The sequence below is a fragment of the Neocloeon triangulifer genome, unplaced genomic scaffold (genome assembly GCF_031216515.1).
Source record: "Neocloeon triangulifer isolate White Clay Creek 2 clone unplaced genomic scaffold, ASM3121651v1 ptg000014l, whole genome shotgun sequence".
NCBI lineage: Eukaryota > Metazoa > Arthropoda > Insecta > Ephemeroptera > Baetidae > Neocloeon > Neocloeon triangulifer.
Genome location: NW_026775556.1, coordinates 20,024,890 through 20,047,616, shown reverse-complemented (window position 1 = coordinate 20,047,616; position 22,727 = coordinate 20,024,890). Strand labels below are relative to the sequence as shown.

At 35.9% G+C, this 22,727-nt stretch overlaps 1 protein-coding gene across 2 annotated transcripts in view; it reads left to right on the top strand.

The window, feature by feature from the left end:
- LOC132199412 (amyloid-beta-like protein) overlaps positions 1 to 22,727 on the top strand; it is a 74,603-nt gene that overhangs the window by 32,438 nt on the left and 19,438 nt on the right. For both annotated transcript variants that reach the window (XM_059624089.1, XM_059624088.1), the window contains exon 2: positions 12,755 to 12,952. In XM_059624089.1, coding sequence (XP_059480072.1) covers positions 12,755 to 12,952 — 198 coding nt within the window. The remainder of the gene's footprint in view (positions 1 to 12,754; positions 12,953 to 22,727) is intronic.

Sequence of the window (22,727 nt, the reverse complement as noted above, 5' to 3'; positions counted from 1 at the left end):
CTCTGATTTCGTTTTCATCGAAGCCGCGAAGCGTCCGTTATGAATAACAATTTGGGCGTGCAATCGCCCCCGAAGGAACAGAGGCCATTCCATCCCTCTCGGCCTATTCAGCAAGTTGGTGCATTTTATTTCACTCCCCTCCCTACTTTTACGAGCAGGCAATTCCGACGCAGCTCATTTCCAATTCAGGCGGCCCTTGGCGAAAGTGGCCATTTTTATGCAAATCGCTGCAACGCCAGCATAATTAAAGCTGCTTTAAATTTCATCTCTCCGGATTACCATAAAATCGTCCAAACAAACTGCTCGCGTTTGCAATTATCACTGCAAAAACTGGAAGCATAATTAAACCGGCGGTTGTGAAATGTTCCGTTGTGTAATCCGATCCGCCATATTGTGCAATTACAGGGTGAAATTATTATCAGCAGCGAGGGCGCAGATTATTGAATTGAAATTAGATTCGCCTTTTGATGTGAATTGTACCTGACGTGCAGGTTTTGCAACGCATTGCATTTGTGCAGCCGAGTGCGAATAGAGCGAAATTCCCTCGAGCATTGCAAAACGTAATCAAAGGGAAGCGAAGGCTGCATCGCTGGTGGCGTAATTTAATAGGCGAGGACGTCGGAAAATTAGTAGCTGCGCGTATGTATGTGTGAGGAGATGAGAGAAATCTGATTTGCAGTTCGGTTCCTGCTCTTTTGATCTCAAATCTAATATTGTCACATGAAATCCATTAGCTGAAAATGTTCCCATACGAGGGACTTTGAACAAATGCCCTAAATGCAAGCAAATATAATGTTTTGAGGGCATCAAACTCAAAGTGAAAACCTCCTAAGGAAATCTAAATTAATGTTGTATCCAGGGATTTTTTTTAATTATATACAGATTACCGAATATATCAAAATGAAAAAAGGAGATAATATTTTTGTATTAAATTGAAAATTAGTCAATAATATAATTTGCTTGGGTCTTTGGGTTTTTTGCACTGAAAATTGTGGACATTTCTGGAAAAATTGAAACTTAATTAATTTATGATTTTTGCAATTTTTAATTTTGTCATTTAAAATTCACATCTCATTGAATTCTTTCCCCACTATTAATGAATTAATTAATATTTAAAGGACAGATTTAAATGAAAATTCACAGGATTATTATAATAATTATACTATCAGACCTCAATTTGCTTTGTGACTAATCCGTTGTAATTTTTCCCCGCAAGTTTACCACTTATTCTCACTCAGATTAATTAACATTAAATTTAATGGAACAATTTGCACAAATAAACAACAATAATGAATATTTTCATTTTTAGAAATATGCACCGACTAAAAAGAACTACAAGACCAGAAACAATTTACTTAATTTTAATTTATAATTATTTTGTGTAAAATTACCTGCTATAAAAGATTGTATTTACATTTCAATATATTTTTAATAACTTCAAACCCAATTCTAACCTTTTGTTTGTATTTTATTTATTTGAAACATCCCCCTTTTATCAAAACTTTCTCTCTCTCTCAATCTCATAGTTTGCTCAATGAACTGAAAACCTGGTGCAAAAAGTCTCCAACCGGCAACTTGTACAAAATAAAGCCAATAAAGTTCATCGCAAACTCAACCGAGCTGATGAAATTGATGGCGCTCAAAAGTACAATATTGCGGTCTGATGGAAAAGCATCCGAACTCAATCAAGGCCCGATAGAGAGCCGGGCTGATCATGCAGGCTGAGCAGACAGCGGCTTGATAGCATCCAATATTTCAATCTCCCAACACACAAAGTGGCCGGCCTTGTTATGTGTCCAATAACATTATCCTTACCAGGGCGAATAAAAAAAAAAGAAGTCGAAAGTCGGCGGAGGGAATTGAAATAGGGAATTATAAGGAGGAGCCTTTTGTGAGGGCGCGCACCGGATCTCCACCGTCTTCCTACTTTTATTACGCACGAGGTATATATTCATAAAAGAGAGCCCAAATCACGGTCGTCGCATTTTTATTTTTTTTTATTCTTCAAAGAAAAGGGGATTTCCTCTGAACGCGCCTATACCATTATATTTGATCGGGGGTTGCGAGAGGGGAGCGAGAAGAATTTTATTTTTTGACTTGAGAGTTTGTTATTCCGTCTCATTTTATATGCTCCCCGTCATATTTGGTCTGGGGGGTCGCAGCGGAAGAAAAAGGGTCTTGAAATATGTACAGGCAGGTGCCATAAATATTTCAAGTAGTGCAAAGGTCGGAGATGAAATTTATGTCGACGCAATGGGAAACTGAGGGCCGAGATTTCACGCGCTGCATTCAAGTTTCAAAAAAAGATGTTTTTATTTTAAAAATCTAGAATTATTAAACGTTATTTAAAGCAAGAGTGGTTTATATAATATTAATATTGATAAATTATTTCACATAAATAAACACTTGATTTTTAAACATTTTATTTGGTTGTCTTATTAAATAATGGATCATTAATTTATTTTTAGTTATATTTTTAATTTTTCAGGTTTTAATTAAAATTTGAAAATCACTTCCTATTTATATATTTTCAACTAGATAGATTTTGTTTTATATTATATCATAAATTATTTCGTTGCAAAAGTCTCAACAAGAGTGAAAGCTTAATAGATAGTTATTTTATTTTTATCTATCAACATGAATACATGATACATGATTTATTTGATCCAAAACCAAATGAAACCTAAATTTTATGCTTCAAAATTTAAAATTGATGATAAAATTGAAGCAATCACAAAGTAAATTGTGAAATTAGGATATCTCCTCAACTCCTTCCATACGAAAATAGCACCATTCAAGCTGTTCTAACTTGCGTTTATGGCCAACCTATAATTTTCCTCTACACCGATATTACCCTCGCCTTATAATTTCTAATTACACTCGAAACCTACCCGTCCGAGCAATTGAGATTGCCGCTCTCTCCAAGTTTATCGTGGAATGAAATCACAAGCTTATTAAACAGCGAGGGGAGGCGTTCGTTGATAAGATCACTCAAATTTCCGCAACAATGGCCGCGCGCCATACACTCGTGCTGTTTGTAATTGTTGAACGCGTGAATGTTAATCGGCAAAAAGACTGCAGAGTTGAATTTCGGCCGTTAATAAAAGTGACAAGGCGATTCAATATTCATGCCATAGATAGACCCTTGTATCGCATCCCCCAGCATCCTCTCTCGCGGTTTGTATGGAAATCACTGGGGATATCATTACGGCATTTATTTTACTTTACGAGCTACGTGCGCTCTGCATTGCGATGTGTGTATTTAGATCATCCCTGCAAAGCTCTGCTTTTGCCCTTGGTCACCGGCGCCACCAGCACGACCTTAATTTCATAGCAAGTCGCGCTTCTCAGGTCTCGCGGGACGTCGCAGCTGCTCCAAATTTTAGTCTGACGAAGAGGGAGAATATAAAATTTAATTTTGTTGCAACACCGAGGTTATTATTAATTGAGCTTGGTGCGGCAAACGCGTCTGTAAGTTGCGTCATCAAAAAGTGTTGGAAGTCAACGGCTTATTTAGTTTAATTTATAAGTAAATTTATTAAGTTTAAACTATATTTATTTTTATTAAAAATTATTCCAAATTTATGTTTGATAATTATTTAAAATTTATTTCTTATTTTAACCAATTTTTGTCAATTTTATGTGATTTCATTTTTAGTATTGTTTGTATCACAAACTTAAAATAAAAAACAGTCTTTAATGTAATGAAATTTTAATAACGTAACAAAATATATTTATAAATCACGGCTGCAAATTAAATTTATTAAAATTATAAACATAGACATTCCTTTATTGTACTCTGAAATGAGTTTTCATGAATTATAATTATTTGAATTTTACAAATCAATAGTTGGAACTGGTAAAGAACTATTGAGAATTACCTCAAACATCATTGACTATGCACAGCGTTCACAAATCAATCATCATTCATCACAAATTCTTACTTTGCTATACAGCAATTTTAAATCTTATAAATAATCCGCAATTAACTGAAATCGTGAATTATAATATATTTTTAAATTATTTTCAATGCAGGCAAAGAATTTCCATTCCTCAACTTAAAAGTTTTAAAATAAAACTCTCAACTTGAAATATTTTTCAAGTAAAGAACTAACTCACTGCGGTGAATCTCGTCGATGTTATAACAAAATTGTAGCAGTGCTCGGTTCCGTATTTTGCAATATTTTAACAAATTTTTCTCCAAGACCCAATTGAATGCAAACAATGTTGACAAGTAAACAACAAAAACTAGATGTCTTGACTATAAGGACTATTTTCTGTCTCATTTTCTATTATATATGAAAAGATTCCATTTTATAAAAAGTATAATGGAAACGAAAATCACTAAGCTTTTCGACATTCATGCAATTTTCCAGGCCCTTTGTATGTGTTTGCTTTTTACTGCCCCGGACGATTGGCGCCATCGCCAAAATACATACCCGAAGTTTGCTTCAGTGCGTTTTCCGTTCCCCTGCATATTCCTTCGGCAGCAAATCGCCGTGCACCGAATACGAGATGAGAAAAGCGAAACACCCTTTTAATACAAAGTTGGCTTTTTCGTGCAGAAATGCGACTTTCTTGTTCAGACGGCCGGAATTGAATTGCAAATGCTCGGACATGCCGAAAGGGGCAGGTGTTTTCGCCCGGCAGAGTTAGATGGACCGTGTAAAAAGTTGAGAGCTCCCAAGAAATATCCTCGACCGTTCGTTCCTTCGAGAGGAGAGCAAGAAAAATCTCCTGCTTTTTTTTTCGCCCGACGAGCCGCTCTTTCATATGCCACGGCAGAGTCGAGAGTGAATGGTTGTTTAAATAAAATAAAACGCGCGCGCGCCGCTCCCAGATCGTGATGCTGCCTTATTGCTGCAGGCAACGAATTTGGTTTTATATACATGAAGCAAAAAGAGGCGAACTCGCTTCATTCAAACCGACTTGAGTAGCCGGCAGAAACGTTTGCCAGTTCATCAGTGTGCAAAAAGATCCTTTAGATTTTAACTGCAGAACTGAATCTTGAAAACTTGTTACGAATCTTCAAAGGGGCTTACAATTTATTCTAATCTTTCAGAAATAAAAAAAGGACTGAAAGTAAATTTAAAGAAATTATCATACTATTTCTAAAGCATTAAATTTCTTGACTTTCAACAAGAGATTTTAATAGAAAAAGCATATTTGAAATTAATAAATAACCTTAAATTAAACGCCTTTAAATTTTTTAGAACAGTTTGTCACATTTCAAAAATTCTTTCAGTGGTCAGTAATTGTAATTTAAGTAATATGTATCAATTTTTATTCTCTATGCAAAGATCATTTCTTAATTTAGTTATTTTTTATTTCAAGTTTTTCTCATAAATTTTAATTAAAAAGGTAAAAAAGTTTAATAAAACCAAAGGCAGAATTTTGATGACTCAAGCTAGTTCTTTTTTTGTTTTCGGAAGAAAAAAAAACTCCACACATATTGTGGTATTGTTTCGCTCTTGTCAAGTTTTAAGAGCGTCTTTTGAGACTTTTGCCGAGACCACGGAGCTTTTCCTTCACGACGAAACTTCAAACATTTGAGAGCGTTTGGGTGTTGGGTTGGGAGACGCCCTAGATTTTGGTGCGCGGTGTCGCAGGTCGGCGCTGAAAATCGCCGTCAGCATCTTTTACGAGGCCGCAAGATGCTCTTGATCACCGTGATTCTCTGCTCCATTCTTCTTCTTCACCCACCCACCCACAACGCAACCAGCAAATCCTTAGCGCGGGGGCCACACCCAGCAGGCCGAGAGCAGCGCCCGCCGGCATGAAATATTAATTGTGGCCGAGAGAGACACAAGATTCATTAGCAAGCACTTAGCACCTACCTTAACCACGCGGCTTGAATGAACAATTCATAACAATAATAGTGAACATGCCTCCCCTCATTAATAACCATGCACCCCGGCGCCCATTAGGACAGACACCCTGGCGGCAACGCCGTGCTTTCGTCTCATCCCCATAGACACGCACGCTTCTCGTCTACGCTGATGATGGTACTTTCCTCCGCAGGCAAGATCGTGGAAAATTCCGTTCATTAAAAAAAATGTTCATAATAATAAATGATTGGAAAAATTATTGGAACATAAAGTATGTAAAATGTAGCTCAAAATACAAGTGAGGATAAAATAATAATCGGTATTTAATTATATTTATTTATTTCATATTTATTTATTTGCTCATTTTAATATTCAAATTTTTATAGAGATAGTTGCTTTCTTTATGTTCAATAAGTTGGATAAGTTTCGATGGCACAGGAAAGCTGAATTTTAATTTTTTTTTCTTAGCTATTTGAGCAGTTTTAACTAGAAAAAATTAACAAAATTCAATTTAAGGAATTCCATTATTAAGCTCACAAGATATTTGGTTGGGTTTTAGCTTAAAATGTTTTTGAAATAATAAGAGAATTTGGCCTAAAGATACTTTAAAAAAATATAATTTTGATTTCTTAACCCTAGTATCGCTGACTTTTTAATTTTAATTTTCAAGTTCTGTATTTAAAATAATCAATAAGCACTAGAAAATTTAATGCATACCTTTGATTTCCTTGTTCATTTTTCTTCAAAATCTGTCGATTCATGAGAAGAGCGAATAAATTGAACTTTATTTCTCACATCAGACAGAAGCTATTATATTAGAAAAGCGCCTATTAAAATAATAAAGTTATTTTTTTTCCATCCAGAACAAACATTTAACGACCCTCTCTGCCAACAGAGACGATAACAAAGCGTTCTAAAATTGAATGACTCGTTACTTTTCTTTTATCTTTCTCGTTCTCCATTATTTTGTGCTGCAGTCGAGGAAAATTGAAAATCCGCTATTCAATCACCTGCTGCTGGTTGTTGTTGTTCCGACAATTTATTTAAAGAGCGTCAGGTGCTCCTCCACATCAGAAAGTTATGAGGGATAAAAATGCAGGGGGGATGATGCCGAAGGACGCGTTCTCATTTCTCTGAAGAATTGCGCCATCACTCTTCGCGCGCCGGCTAAAATGATTGCCAGTGTAACGAGCGACGCAGCAGTCGGACGGCGCCGGCAGCTTGCTTGTCACGAATATGGGTGTTTTGGGAAATGCCACGACGCACTTTATAATTTCGCGTGCATGAAAAAGATTGAAAATACTGCAAGGAAAATTGAAATCAAATTAGTTAATTAGTAATTTTGTTAACTTGAAACTTGAACACATAATCGTTCGCAACATTTTTGTTTTTATTTTTTTTTTTAATATTTTTTCCTTGCACTAAATACAAAAATACTGTAAGTTTTGGAACGAAAATTTAAAATATCGTTAATCTTATCATACTTTTAGCTCGTAGCAGCTCGTAGAAAAATATTTTTTAGAAAAAGAATCTTCAATTCCTTATGCTTGGGACTTTTTCAACTATACAATTTTAGCCTCAAAACATAATTATAAATGGTGTGAAAATATTACTTTTTGCACCAGTCCACGCATATACCTTGGCGTTTTCTAAGTATTACCTACCAAAGAATGCAAAGAATGTGTAGTAGATATGAAAATTTACTAGAAAAACAATTTTCAGTGTACCGTAAATTAATAAATGTCGGACTTTACGCCTTGTTAACTTAAGCGCATCATAAACCATCTTGCTCGCAGTGATAATTCATGCTGCTCATCTCAACTCGTAAACAAGAATCGCCAACCTGCTGAATGGGCTCGGCTTAAAACTAAAGCTAGGCATTATTATATATTTCTGGCGAAAATCCGCCCACAGAATTCAAACACCTGTTCCCACGCAAACAAAATTAACGCCGAATTTTATGCCATACGGGGTTTTGTGAATAAATAGGTGAGGACACTTTCCGTGATTGCGAGGCGCGCGATAACGAGCGAAATAAAATCAATTTCGGGCCAGGGCGACCCCTGGTCCATTACGTGACCAGATTGCAGGTAGAGAGAGAGATGCTGAGGCAGCAGGTGTCCATTTCGGATGCAGCTGCCTAACGAGGGGTGGGGGAGGGTGGCCCCCAGCAGCGCGAGGCCCTTTCCTTTCATCTACCTGCTAAATAGTCAATAGTCACCGCATATCTTTGGCATTTCCAAGGGAGAAAGATGAACGGCGGGGGTTGAAGGAAAAATAAGAATGCGAGGGTCTTCGGGGAAGATCAATAATATGCATGAGTTGGTGGTGTTGAGTGAGTGGTCGGTCGACGGGGAATTCCAAGTTTTGCAGCAGCTGAAAGAAAGAAAGAACGAAGAAAGAAGTTTGTTGGGCCAAAAATTGCCAACTTTGGCAAGCTCTCAATGTGACTCTTTATCCAATAAAAAGAAAATATGTAAAGGGGAAAAAATTTCCTTTCCAATAGAGAGACTTCTAGTCACCCTGGAGCGATGCTTTTCCATGTGTTAACATCAAGCTGAGTAATTTTACTAATTTTTGAAAATTGTTTCTTATATCTTGAACATTAATGCAAATTAAATGAACAGATTGAAAACAAAATGCAGAGGGAAAACTTTTTCAAAATTAATTTATTCATTAGAACGAAATAAATTATTTGGTGATTTTTCATGAAGCAGGTATATTTCAGTTTATTTACTTGTGCATTATTTTATGTCTTAATTGAAGTCAGTTTATCATTAGAATTTTTTCACATTGTTAAATACAGATTCAAGATTATTTTTTTTCGCATAAATTAAATTACTGAGCATTGCATTATTCAAACGATAAAACACGTTCAAGTCGTTGAATTGATGCCCTAATACAAAACTGTCACTTCTTCTGCAAGAACTTCGTCATTTTGCATAGCTTCAAAATTCATAAAAAGATTTAGATTCTAAAAAATTTATGTTATGTGCGATTAAAATATTCAAAAATATAATTTAACTTCTAAATGTGTTTCATCATTTTACCTTTTTTTAATCTAAACATTGATCTTTAAAAAAAAAAATCGTTGAACTTACTTTGAGGCCTGGGGCAATAACATTTACACGAAAAATACGCGTACAAATTAGCTCCTGGCGTTTCTCGGACAAATCGAGGCCAAGTCATCTATTTCAGTCCCTTCCAGAAAACAAATCACTAATAAACTGGCGCAGGCTTCCTTACACCCCTTTGTGTTTCACACGAGGCAGTGATTAGCGTTGGCCGGGTTAGCGACATTAGATTAATGGGCTGAGCCGCACCTCAGGACATAGGCAGCACGCCTCGCTCAGGGCGAGCAGATTCGCAATCAATTTTCGCCACTTGACGCTCGAGAGTGAGCAAGGGAGATTCCCGACCGGCAAAATCGATGCACGCCATCTGTGGCGCGTCCCTCTCCCTTGTGTTATAATTGCTGATGAAACTCAAACTGGGCGGTGGAATTGCAAAAATCGAGGTGAATAAAGTGTCGCGCCTAATGAGTTTGGTGCTGCATTTGCACCGCAAACGACCCGTGCCTGTGGCTGCAGCACGGCCCAAAATTAAAACCCGGAATTAAACGGCTGCGTCTAATTATTTTGGCTGTTTGTGTGTGGGAGGGCGGGTGGGAGGCACAACTGCGCAGGGTAGCGCGTTAATTGCGAAATTACTCGAGTAATGAGGTTGCCGGCCGTAATTTTTGTTTGCACGTTGCCAAGCCAGACGAGAGAGCGAATTTGAAAATGCTGTTTTGCCTGCTGCGAAAGCGAATGAGCTCCAAAGTTAATTATTTTGTAATCAGGAAAAGGAAACAAACTTCTTTAAACGTGCAAAAAAAATCTAGGGTTCCAAAAGCTCAAGAAAAAAAATAATATTTAAGACCTTAATGGATGTGAATGTTCCAATTTTTTTTATTGGAAATTTTGCTTTTGAACAAAAATCCCCCTATCTATTAACCGTAAATTTCAATGTTTCAATTGGTTTCTATTTTTATTTATATACTTTTCATTAGAAAACATTGAAATAACGCAACATCTTGCAACAAATTAGTTTATCAAAATTAAATTAAAAACAGAAATGGAATAAATAGTATGAGAAGAACGTTGAGTGGTGAAGAAATTTTAGTCATTTTAAAGTAAATTAAAATAAATAAATATCTACAATTTATTGTTATAACAAAGATTTAGCTAAAACTTTTGAAGTAAAAAAAACCACGTCAACAGCAACTTTTAATTATATTCAAATTGAAATTTAAATTAAATATGACTTCTTTTACTTGCTTTAATTGTTGAAGGAATTCAAAAACTATGATTCACATGCTGAGGCAATCCAAATAATAATAAAGCAATTATACTTTATTAAATTTACAAAACTCAGCCCGTTTTTTAAACAGAAAGCACAAAATTACGTCAAAGGTTGTAAATTTCCCACTCGATTACAGTCAGTTTTACTCTCATTTAATTTAATTAATTCCAATGCCCTGCGGCTTGCGCTCTCATTACACTCGTGCCCGTTCACATTTCGTTTTCACACAAAGCGAACCCGAAACGCTTTTGCTTTCATATTTGCCCCCTAAAATTTTAATCTCGCTTGAGCGCCTGGGCCAAATTTATCGATTCGCAATGCAGGGTCCGAAATCCGGCTCAACAGTTTGTGAAGCAGCGGAGAACAACAGCCAAAGTGAACACAATGAGGGGATTGTCGGTCTGTGTGTCACTAAATAATTTCGCCCAGCACATATGTTCGTACGTCGTGTGACACAGGACGACGCCCAGCAGCGGTCTGCCCGCTTTTGTCGCTGCACACACTTGAATGCAAACGGCCAACGGACGACTGCCGTGACCCCCCCGGCTGCTGACCCGAATCGTCAACTGCTGATCAGTCGCAAAGTCAATCAAGCCGCAGATTAATTACTCGAAAGCGCCAACCAATCTGATTCGCTCTTTTTATCTATGTGTAGAGATTAATTGATTAACACAGAGAGAAGAACGGAATAAATTAATCAATAAAAAAGAGGCAGGGTAATTAATTTCCTGTATTGCTTACATTTGCAGGATGTTTGTCTTAAATTAAGAGATTTTTAGTTACGCGCAAGTAACGTTAATCTTAAACATAGTTTTCATTTCCCTTAATAGCAAATTCAACTTTTAACCAATTTTTATTAATATTAACATGAATTTAAAAAAAAAAATCTTATTTTTAGCAATTTAAAATATTAAAAAATATTTTCTTATTTATTTTCAATATGCAAAATAGTATTAAAATATTAAAACATGTATTTCAAAATTGTTTAAAGAAATATTTTTCCAACAATATTTCTACAATATAACTTTTGAATTTTAAAAATTCTTGTTAGTGACGAATATTAATAATTTTGGGTAAATATCTAATCTACAATGTAGGTGATCTTGGTCCATTGTCCAGAAAATAAAATAAGGCAAACGTCATATGTCAAAAAGTAGGTGAATATTATAGTGAGGAAATCAAACTAATTATATGTCAACTGAGAATCATCTCACTGCAAATTGCAAATGAAGGTGATTATAATGAGTTATCTCTTTAAAAAACCTTTCCTATTGCAAAGTCATAAAAATTTTCAGACCGGGAATCAATTTAAAGATAATTTAGATATCTTTCCTGGAATCAAAACTTTGCTGGGTGCACTTCTTTTTTAACTTTTGGAAATTCAGCTCCATTAATTTTTGCGGCTTTTTTGGCGAAAAAATATGATACGATATGAATATAAGAGCCGGCGCGCCGCTGCCATTTTTCAAAGGCTTCCTCTTTGCCGTCAAGAAAGCCACGCCGCCGTGAAAGTGGAGGAGAATTTCAGTAAATAAATACGGCGTCGAGAAGAGCGTGCTGGAAACCTTACTATCAACAGCCGACGAACGCACTATCGCGTCGGCTCTGTTTACACTAGAGTGGGTTTATGGATGGATGAGCCGGGTATAAAATATATATAAACATTATTCCATGTGACGACTGTCCGGCTCAAAGTGAGTTAATCAAACTAGACAAAGACCACACAGGCTAATGATGGGCCCAGTTTCGATTAGCACTTCCTCCTTGCAAAAGGCGTCTGTGTCAATTTACTCTGGCGGGTTAAATGAAACAACAAAGCGTGACCACAAAAAGACCAGCCGAAAATTAACTCGTGTAGAAAATTAACTTTGGCATTTATGGCAAAAAAATGTTAAATATTTAAAGCTTTTTTAGCTGCTCTAACTATATTTTAAAGTTTCTAAATCTTTACATTAAAGTTATTTGGGAAAAGGTTTTGTGTATTTTTTTTTTTTTTTTAATTAGACTGCCATTATTTTATTTGTAATTTTGACAATTGTAGCAAAATTTTTGCTATAGAGCCGTTTAGTGCAAATTTTTTTAAATTTGGAAATCTGTAAAACCAAATTGCAATCACAATTTAATTTTAACAAATATATAAAACTAAATCAAACAAATGTATTTTTTAAATAACAAAACCGTATTAAAAAATGGGTCAACTTATCAATTTAATTAATTAATATGGCAAAATATAGATATTGAATGCATTGTTTTGTTCAGACTAACAACAAGTGTAGAAACAAATTTCTCAACTTGATCCCGGGATTAGGTCGCCCTTTAAATTGCTAAGCTCATGCGCGATCATTTAGAACTGCAGTGACAGTTGGGACGCGAAGGGCTTTTCATTTTCCGTGCCTCGTCCCTTTTCATTTTCACTTTGGCGTGACATTCATTCCCAGCAGAGCAAACAGCGCGCAGAAATTTACGTAGTCCCTTTGTGGATTGGGCGCTCGCGGCATAGCGGCGACCTTTTTGCTTCTTTTTTTCCCAACCAGCGAATGCATATAAAGAACGTGAGATGATGAATGTTTTTTGTGTTGCAGGCTGGCAGCGTCGGCGGCACCTCGACGGCGGCAGAAGTGCCGGCCGCCCACTTTGAGCCGCAGGTCGCCGTCATGTGCGAGCCGCGGGCCACCTACCACAACCAGTACATGACCGAGGCGGGTCACTGGGTCTCAGACCCTGAGACCAAAGCCATCTGCCCACGCGACAAGATGGCCGTGCTCGAATACTGCAAAAAGGTGAGTTTTTAAAAATGAGATTGACGTGAGATTTCTTCGGGTTTTTTTTTATTTGTATGTTGACGCGGCGCGTGGGATAATTGAGCGCGCCCACGAGCAGAAACCAAATATTTTATGGTTATTTGTCTCGTAAATTGTCTTTAAATTTGAGTGTATACATTATTTATAGACAGATTTGCAGTTTCTCAGAGTAAAATTCAACGATTATTCCTGCAAAAATTAGGGAAGTTGTCAGATTAATAGATCACGTATGCCAAAAATAATTTATCTGGTAAATTTCAAGTCAAGCATCGAGTAAGAATTACTATAAAAATGTTTTATTTATATACTTTTTGAACAATGATATTTTTCTGCGAGTTAATACAATTTGTAGAAGTAGCGTTTGAAAAAAAATACATGTTTGATTTAGAGATCTAGGTTTATCTAATTTGAAACAGTTCCACGTGTTATTAAATTTTTCGGTGCAAAACATAGATTCACTTTATTCTTTTATCAAGCTAAAAAATAATAATGACATTCTGAAATCATATTTTGATGGATTTTCCGATTTTTACTGAGAAAGTCTATTTGTTATTGTTATTAGATGGACTTATATGTTTGTAAAAAAAAAATTTGTAAAATTGAATCAATCTATGCTTCTAAGTTCAATTATAATGACCTATGTGTATAAATTTATGTCTTCTTGTTTTAGAAATTTGTCACACGTTTGGATAAAATGTTCTATATCAACTCGTAAGAAAGTTTAAAATAATCTTTCCTGTTCTAAACTTATACATTTGAGCTTTGAAAGTTATAGTAACCTAATAAGTTTCTAATGAACATTATTTCCAAGGAGCAAAACTCTTCACACTGCTAATTACCAGCGTCCGCTGTAATTGCTGCAAAGCGAAATGTTGTGGTGGAGTTTCATGAGTCGATGGCAATTATTGTTGCCGCAGTGCAAGCCACTCTCGAGTTTCATCTCATCTCTCTTGTGTGGACGCGAGAGCAAGTAGTTTTGCATTATGCACGTGCAAAGCCGCACGAGTTGCATAAGGTGCACGGCGCATAGCTCAAAGCAGCTGCTGCTGTTGAGCGTAATGTGCTCGAGTTCCGCGGAAATTGCAGAGAGGGATGGCGAGTTGGCTCTGGCGGGAAACGCGCACTTTTTAATATTTCATGCCCAGGAACTAGGCCAAGGGTGTTTTTCTTTCCCGCGCGCGTCCTGTTTTCCTATCTCGCGTAGTTTCCCATCCATCTCTACAAAAGGCCGATAGGGCTGTAGAAACTTGGAAATTTTTCTTATTGTTCTTCTTATTGCATTAAAAAACTTCTTTTTGATTTTTTTCAGAACTCCAAAAAGATGACTAACAATCTTTGCAAATTTTGTGAATTTTATTGAAAATAAAAGCCACAATTAATTTACTTTTCAAATAAAAAATATTTTTCAAGATTACCTTTTTTTAATTTTCCAGGCGATTTTGAGACTTTTATCATGATCTATAAATTTGCAATAATTGTAATAAAAATATTTAAATTTCTTATTATAATAATTAAGAACTTCTAATTTATTTAGCGTCAATGGTTTTTTTTTTTCAAAATATTTGTAATAATTATTATATAAAGAAAAAATTAACCATTTTTTTGCACTCAACCTTGCGGGTAACAATTTTTTTTTAAATCTACTCATGCATAATTATAGCCATGAATTATTTCCAAGAAATCTTAGAGAAACATGAGTGTTTCTCCAAATGAAAAAAGAAATACTTAATAAACTTATTCAAACTGCAGTTTCCGCGTCAACGAACCGCGCACCCTGCTTTTTATCTTCCACTTCCTCTCCGCTGCACCAAGTTCTTGGAAAACGCGCCGTAATTAAAGTGAGGACTGGGAAAGAGGAAAATGCAGCAACGCTATTTTTTGTGCACATCTCTCGTCTGCATGCGGCAAAAGAAAGAAAAAACAAGCAAGACAGATAGGAGCTGCCGTGTTTTGTTTACCTGCGCGACAAATTGCAAAAGCATTATCTAGGTCAAATGCACCTCTTGCAGCAAACGACCTGGCGCGCCATCAGCTCGCTCCATCAATAATTGCCAGCGCTGCGCTTCCAACTCAATCAGAAACTCGGGCGGAATTACATCCTTTTTGCTTAATTAAAAAGCTGCCGGTGATTTTTTTTTTATTCATTTAATTTAACGTAAAAACTGGAGGGATTTAATTTGCGAGGCTTCGTCAAAATGGTGCATTTGAACGATCAAAGAAAAAGCTACTTTTCGCCTCTTTTGTTTCTTTGAGCCGAAGAACAAATGATCTTTTGTGAAACACTCTCTGACCTCATTCGGTGAAAGAAAACGTACTTTTCAATTCGGAAACTCCTTTTTTCCACCTCTCGAGTTGCGGCAAGAAATGCGAAACCGAGCGAAAGAGCTAAAAGGCAATTTGGCCTTCTGAGCAGAAACACGAACTCTCGTCGCAAATAGCCGTCAATTAGCGACGCACCTCCTCCATTTGATGAAAGGCGAGGACAAAGTTGCAGGCAACGAAAGAAAATTCGGCCAACTTTGGGCGCAGGAAACGCGTGGCCGATTTCCGGCGCGCGCTCCCTTAGCACTCATCAAAAATTAACATTCGCAGCCGCGTCGAAATAAAAAGCCAAAAGCGTCGCCATGGAAACGACGCCGGAATTGGCACGAAATCGATTTTGCACAACCAGTGTCCACCTCGGCTCGCACACACAACGAAACTCATTTCGCACAGAGCAGCGGTGCCGCCACGCACGAGAATCCTTTCAATCGCCCAGTGTAATTTATCTGCGCGATAAAAGCTGCACGGTTTTAGCAAAGAGAGAAAGAGGAGCAGCCGGCTGAGCGTGAAAGCGAATTGCGTCGGGAAATTGGCGTTTTGTTAATCTGAGAGGAAGTTTAGTGTTGTTACTCATCGCTTTGTCACGAGGCAATTAATTTTGTTATGATTTTATATAATTCTTTCTGAATGAAGATTACATCAAATTTCTATTTTAATATTTGCAGTTTTCAAATTAAACTGAAATGATTTGTATTTTTATTTATAATAATTTATTAGTTAATTATTAAAATTTCATATCTATAAATTCACAGAATAATTAAATTAATAAATCTAACAACAAAAGGACTGAGAAGAAAAAGTGTTTTTAAATGCCTAAACATTAAATTTTGATCCATGAAACTGTAATGCAGGAATCGAATAGAGAAGTTACACTAAATTTGCCACAAATTCCAATTAAATCCAGTTGAAATTTTGAATTTTTTTAATGACTTTATTCATTTTACCCACCATTTTTTTTCTCTGAATGTTAAATTATATTCATATTCCGTAATTGCCTAGAAAAGTGCTTATTATTAATCATGAATTATTTTGTTCCTCCTTCTATATTGTTTCGCACTTGGTCATGTGTGTTTTATTATATTATTTACAAATTTTATATCAACTTACACAAAATCAGTTGGAATTGACTATTGTTTCTAATGTGATTCAATTATGTCATTATTAGTGGCTGGAAATGTAGATTATAAATTTTTCAATTTTGATTATTTGTTGACTTGTTATAATAATTATGGTTTGAAAAAAAATTAAATCTGAAGCAAGTTATTAAATTTAAAAAAATAAATTACAAAAATAAATATAATTTAATTTTAAATAAAAATTAATAGCTAAAAATTATTTATTTTAAATTTAAATTAAAATTTATTTTATTTGCATTTTTTAGACAATAAATGTAGCCAACTGAAGAATAAGCTAGTGATATTTGAAGAGGTTGTGGAGAAACCTCAGCTAGGCGTGCAAGCCTCTCATTATTATCCATCCATCTTGACGTTTATATCTTGAAAACGGTGGCGCCTCGGCTGACGTGCAGGCAGGGGTCGGCAGCCCGGCACGACACGTCTGCTTAGCCGGTTGCATAAAGCACTCTACGTGCGAGAGTGGCCGCTCGAGAAAGAGGCCGGGTCTGCGCTTATTAGAATTGCTAAACAAAATGCTCAAGCTCGGCGTCGTCATTCCGAGCGAAACAACGAAGCTTCAATTAACACCGTTTATTTCTCCAATTGTCCTTCGGGCTGCATTTCCAGCGAAGTGAAAAGTCCATTTCTGACGGAATATTTATGACAATTAGCTTTCACAGAGAGAAATCGTAATGCTTTTTTAACATTTCTACCTTTGTGAAATTTTATTCATGCAAAAAGCTTTCGTGTTTACCCGCTATGAAAAAAGCATCCACCCAGAGTGCAAGTAGTGAAAAAAAAAAAAACATACCTCCATCAATCCCATTCCCGGCGCCACCACTCTTTTGTTTTTTAATTTATTCTGTTCTGTACGTGGGGATGGTGGCAAAAAATCCGAGAGAGAGATGGAAATCCCCATGAAACCGGAGAGTGTTGAGAGTCTTGCAGGGTTGCATCTCTGCGGGTTAGTTCTGCGAATGTCAGGGGTTTTCCCTGCTGGCGCCTCGATGGCTCTCACTGCAAACTCCCCTACCAGCAATAACAACCGGCGCGCGGCCCCGCTCGATCTCTTTTCTCCTCGAGTACTTTTGGACCAGTCCTTAAGACGCACCCTCGATTGCGGAAAATGTGCTGGTTTTCCTAAAAACGAAATTTAAAAAAAAAAACAATTTCTTCATGTATAACACGACGAAAATAAAATAATAGTTTTCGTTTCTATTTACACAATTTCTTTATTTACTGACGCCATAATGAAAATTCGGAATTTATTTTATTATAACTGTATCTACAAAATCTTTACAATGTAATGACAAATTCATCTTTAGAATATTTTTTTCTTCTCTAAATCCCCATTTTTTTCTTTCACAATTTCAATTATAATTAAAAATTTTAATTCTCATTAAATGCATAAGCCAGAGAGGTTATATCACTCCAATTTCATTTTTATACCTTTCTTTGATTTCTATACATGACTTGGGTTCTATTTATATAATTAATGACATACATTTTTTTTATTAAGGATGTGATTAGGTGTAATTAAAATGGCAAAATTTTAAGAATTTGTATTTATTAAAAAAAAATATTATAAGTTAAAATATAACAAACAAGTTTTTTCAATATATCCAAATATCATAAAGAATTATTTAAATAATATTATTTAATTGAAAAATATTGCATTGTTCTTTAAAATGAATTTTTTTATAACATTTTGTACGCCCGGTTGAAAGTGGGTCATAAGTCCACAATGGTGGTCGCGAGTTAAAAGAACGCACTTTCGCACTCTGCAGGGAGTCGGGAAGTTTGGAAACAAATGTAAATGGCCGGATCGGCTGCCCTTTTATCGTGATTGTTGTTTCCTGGCCGTTTTCCCTCGAATGAATATGTTTCTGCCAAGGGAGGCGAAAAGGTGGGGAAATCCCGCCTTCGTGTCGTAGTCTCGTTTTTTCCAATGAAACGCCAGCGTGAATATTTAATGTGTCGGGGGAAGGAGAGGTTTTTCGGCGGGCGAGAGCAGATTGCGTGCGCGCCCTGCTGGAAAAGCAGTTTCTGCGTCATCTCTTTTGAAAGCAATTACCAGGATATTGCAGCGTATATTAGTCATGCTTTATCAACGGCGGCGCCTGAATAGATTTTTGCCGCCTTTGTCGAAGAGCCGAATTAACCGGGATGATTTTTTCTCTCCATAATTTGCTCCTATGCGAGGCAGCAAAAAGGATCAAGTGCAGATGGAGCTTTTGAATGCGTGCGCGATGATTTATCTCGAGACGATGATGACAAGCTGGGGGAGCTCGGTGTTGCCAGCAAATGCGAATTGCGCTGCGAACTTTCTGCAAACAGTGAAAACTGAAAAGTAATCTAAGGCAAATATTTTTCTTCCTAGATGGAAGATAATAATAACTTTTTTTACTCCTCTTTTTTTGCCATAATTTTGAGAAAGACAAATGGAGCCCATTTTTTTCCTGTAAATTAATGAAGATTCTTCTAAAAATATTAGAAAATCGTTTTGGTCAGCTACGTTTTAAAATAAGAAATATCACTTATTTTTATTTAATAACCATTGGAAGAAATAAAACAATAAATAATTTTGATATTTGAAAATTTTTAATTTGCTTGAGAACGAATTATAAAAGTAAATATTTTAAATTAAGTCATTCCAACTTAAAATGTGTTAAAATAAAAGCGACTTTATTTTAAAAAATTTATCAAATTTAGACTTCTTGTTAATATTAATGTTTATAAATATATTTTTTTATGTCATGATTTAATTTTTTATATTGAAGATGCCTCGTCTCGGTCAAGTCTATTTTGAAAATCAAAGCCATCATATTTATAACATAAAATGAATTTAAAATATCATCAATTCAATCTTAAATTAATACAATTTGCTAACAACAGTTATATTATATTCACTCTTTGACTTTTTCAATAGCTTGGTTTCAATGACTTTCCTTAGATTTTAATGTGATATGCATTTAAATAATCACTATTGATTGTATTCCATTGTTTAGAAATGACTGAATATTAATTATTCGTGAGTCCTCAAGTCAAAATTCTCATAGGATTAATTTTTAAAGACTGCATTAAATTCCAGGCTCAAATTGAACTAACTTGAAAGCCTCACCACAATATTATTTAATAACTCAATTCGCAGTGACTTGGAGCAAAAGCCATTTTCGGCGCGAGAAAAGCGTGCGCAATTATAATCCTCTCGCTAATAAGCACTGATAGAATCAGCCAACAAGTGAGTCTCGGCGACTAATGAAAATTCAACTCCAGCGAAGCCATTAAGGAGCAAAATTGCACGCTCTCGTTAAATTGGAAATCCTCGGCTTAATGTATTCGCCGGCGAGGTTGGGCGTGGGCGAAAATTCAGAAGGGAGGTTTCGGGGAGATTGATACGGGAAGAGCGATCGAGTTTTCGCCGTCAAATGTTTCGAAAGTTGGTCGGCATTGATTTTGCTTATCGCTGTTGTATTTCGCGCGGAAATTGAATCGCACGTGCCCGTAAATACATATAAAGCCCGAGAGAGAGGCGAATTTTCCCATCTGCCGCCACCGTATGGACTCATCATAATCTCATTTCCTCTCTCTGTATTTGTCACCGTAATTGAATCCTCCAACATGCTCGCTCGAAAGAGGCGCAGAAACTCTGCGAGTGCGGCTGATAATTGAAATTCAGCCCTTCTTGCGAGCGAATGAGCGAAGCAGCCAATCAAAGACCTCTTCCTTTCATGCCATCGTCCTTTCAACGAATGTACGAATTTATTCTCAAAACATATATATAATTTCTCCATCACACGTTTCTGCACATTTCCATTTCCGGCGGAGCTTTAAATGAGGGATGAAAGTACGGCACCACTTTCCCTTACAGAACTGTTTCCATTTCGCATCAAAATTTACTTGAGAGAGACAACTTTGAATTTTAAACGTCTGACAAACGAGGCATGTTTTAAGTTGAATTAATGACGGAAGAAAATTCTGAAGAAACATCTCAATAAAAAATTATATTAATAATTTTACATGAAAAAATATTAGTAATTTTATTTATAAAAATAATTTTTGGCTTGATAAAAAGACCGTTATAAAACTGTCTAAATTTACAGCACGCTCTGTTGTTCAATTAAAATTTATGTAAATTAAAAATTGTGTTATTCAATTGTTTACAGGTTCAATTTTATAAGCAAACACAATGATCTGCTCATTCGTTAATTTAGTACCTTTATTTTAATGTATTGTTATGGAATAAACAGTGATGGGAATTATATTCGTAGGCTGTATTTTATGCAATTCTGCAAGAGCATAATCAATTTCGCACGAATTTTGAGTCGATTGACATCAACTTTAAATCAATCATTTGATAATAAAAAAAGAGTTTGCTTTAAAAAGTGAAAAAGTTTAACGCAAATATTGCCGATAATATTTTTTTTCTTCCTCTAAAACGAGCAAAAAATATTTTTCTAGTTCAGTTCACAAAAAATCTTTGTTTCTACAAAATATCTCGTTTACATCGCATTCCAATGAGAACATTCGACGCCTGCTGGCTTTCATCTAATGAACGTGTCTATTTTTGTTTATTAAATCATCACAAGCCAAATTTCCATTTTTAGTATTTGCTGTAAAAATATTATTTATTTTAATGAATGGACCTGCCAAAAACGCCGGTTTGTTTATCCACGCGTGAAAAAAATGGATCCTCCTTTTTCCCATTTTTCGACGTACAATCATGATAGCAAATGAACAAAGTAATTGAGCATGACAAATGCCATTGACGTAGCAGATATACTGGTTAAAAATTGCGTTCTCCCTTTTGTGTTCGTTTTTATCGCGTTTCCCGCACAATCCATTGAGCACCAACTGGTACAATCTTCGAAAGCGATCTCCCCCTTTTTTTTCTAAAAGAAGAACTGCAATTATTCTGCTCTCGCACGAAGTTTGCAAAGTTCGAATTGCACCGGCTTTGGCGGTGGAGATTAACACAGAAGTGCACTTTTCCTCTTTCCGCCTCCGACATACAAGCATCTTCCATTTGCCGGAAGCGTCGCCTCTCAAGCTGCGAGTCTCTAACTTTGGAAGCCATGTTGGAAGCTGCATGTGTATTGTCTAATAAAGCAGGTCAGTCGAGAGGGATGAGCTCGGGCGAAATCCCGCACGTCAGGCAAACCGCGGATGATTTATTTGCGCTGCTTGCAATTTCATCTCTAGTCCAGTTGGTATTTGCGAGGGACGGATGAGAGACGAGGGCTTGCATGACCGTCTGGTTAGTGATCCACTAATGGTTCTCCAAAAATCAAAATCGCATTCTTTGAGAGAAAAATATATTGAAATTTTAAAACCAGTTCAATCTGTATTTTAAGTTAGACTCTTCTAATTTTTTCCCAATTTTTGTCTCATTCCTACTGAAATTTATTCTGACAGTTTGATTTAAAATGTTTCAGACAAAACAAATTGCAAATAAAAATAATATTTGGGACTAGCTATTTGAAAACGTTATCTTCAACTTTTTTCAATCTTTAAATTGTTTTTCGTTATCACTGAAAATCATGTCATTGTTGATAAATAAAATTCCGTTAGAATAAATGATATTTTCAAATATATAATTGATTCCTTAGTTAGAGTTCCTATAAAATAAATCACATCATTCATATAATTAAAAAAAAAATTAAATTAAATATCCTTATTTCTAATCTAATTAAAACAATTACTTGCTTAGAGTACTTAAAATTGACATTCCCTGGACTTCTCTAATAAAATTTGAGCTTACAGAGCTAAGAAGTTACTTTTTAGAGATTTTTTATCCAGTCCGATATTCATTTTAATTGAACTGATTAAAACCTGAGAAGGAAATACTTCCGTTTTTTTTCTGATTAAATTTCACACCTGCGTCATTATTCGAAATGAATCTTAAAGATTTTTTGCAGCTATTTTGTATAAGAAAGTGTGAGATAAAAAAAAAATACCTTTGCTTCCTTTGACAATTTCATGCGAATTGCCAAAGGGAAAGTGATTTTGACGTCAATCTATCATCTTTTATACTTCCTGCACAACAAGAGGCTCACTCACCATAATATATTGCGAGAGAATCCAGATCGGAGGCAGGAGATTATTCCAGGCAGGAGATCAAAGGAAACGCGCGTGCATTTTGCATCCCCGTTCGAAATGGAGCGAGAGAGGGCCTGGGGCAAAAGTAGGCAAGGGTGCTCGCTCGGTCAAAGCAAAAATCTGTTCCTTGGGCCGCTGCACGCAAATCAGGCCAATAATGGCCGCTGCAGGCCAATCTTGATCGCATTTTGCAAGGACCACCAACTTTATATGCCTTG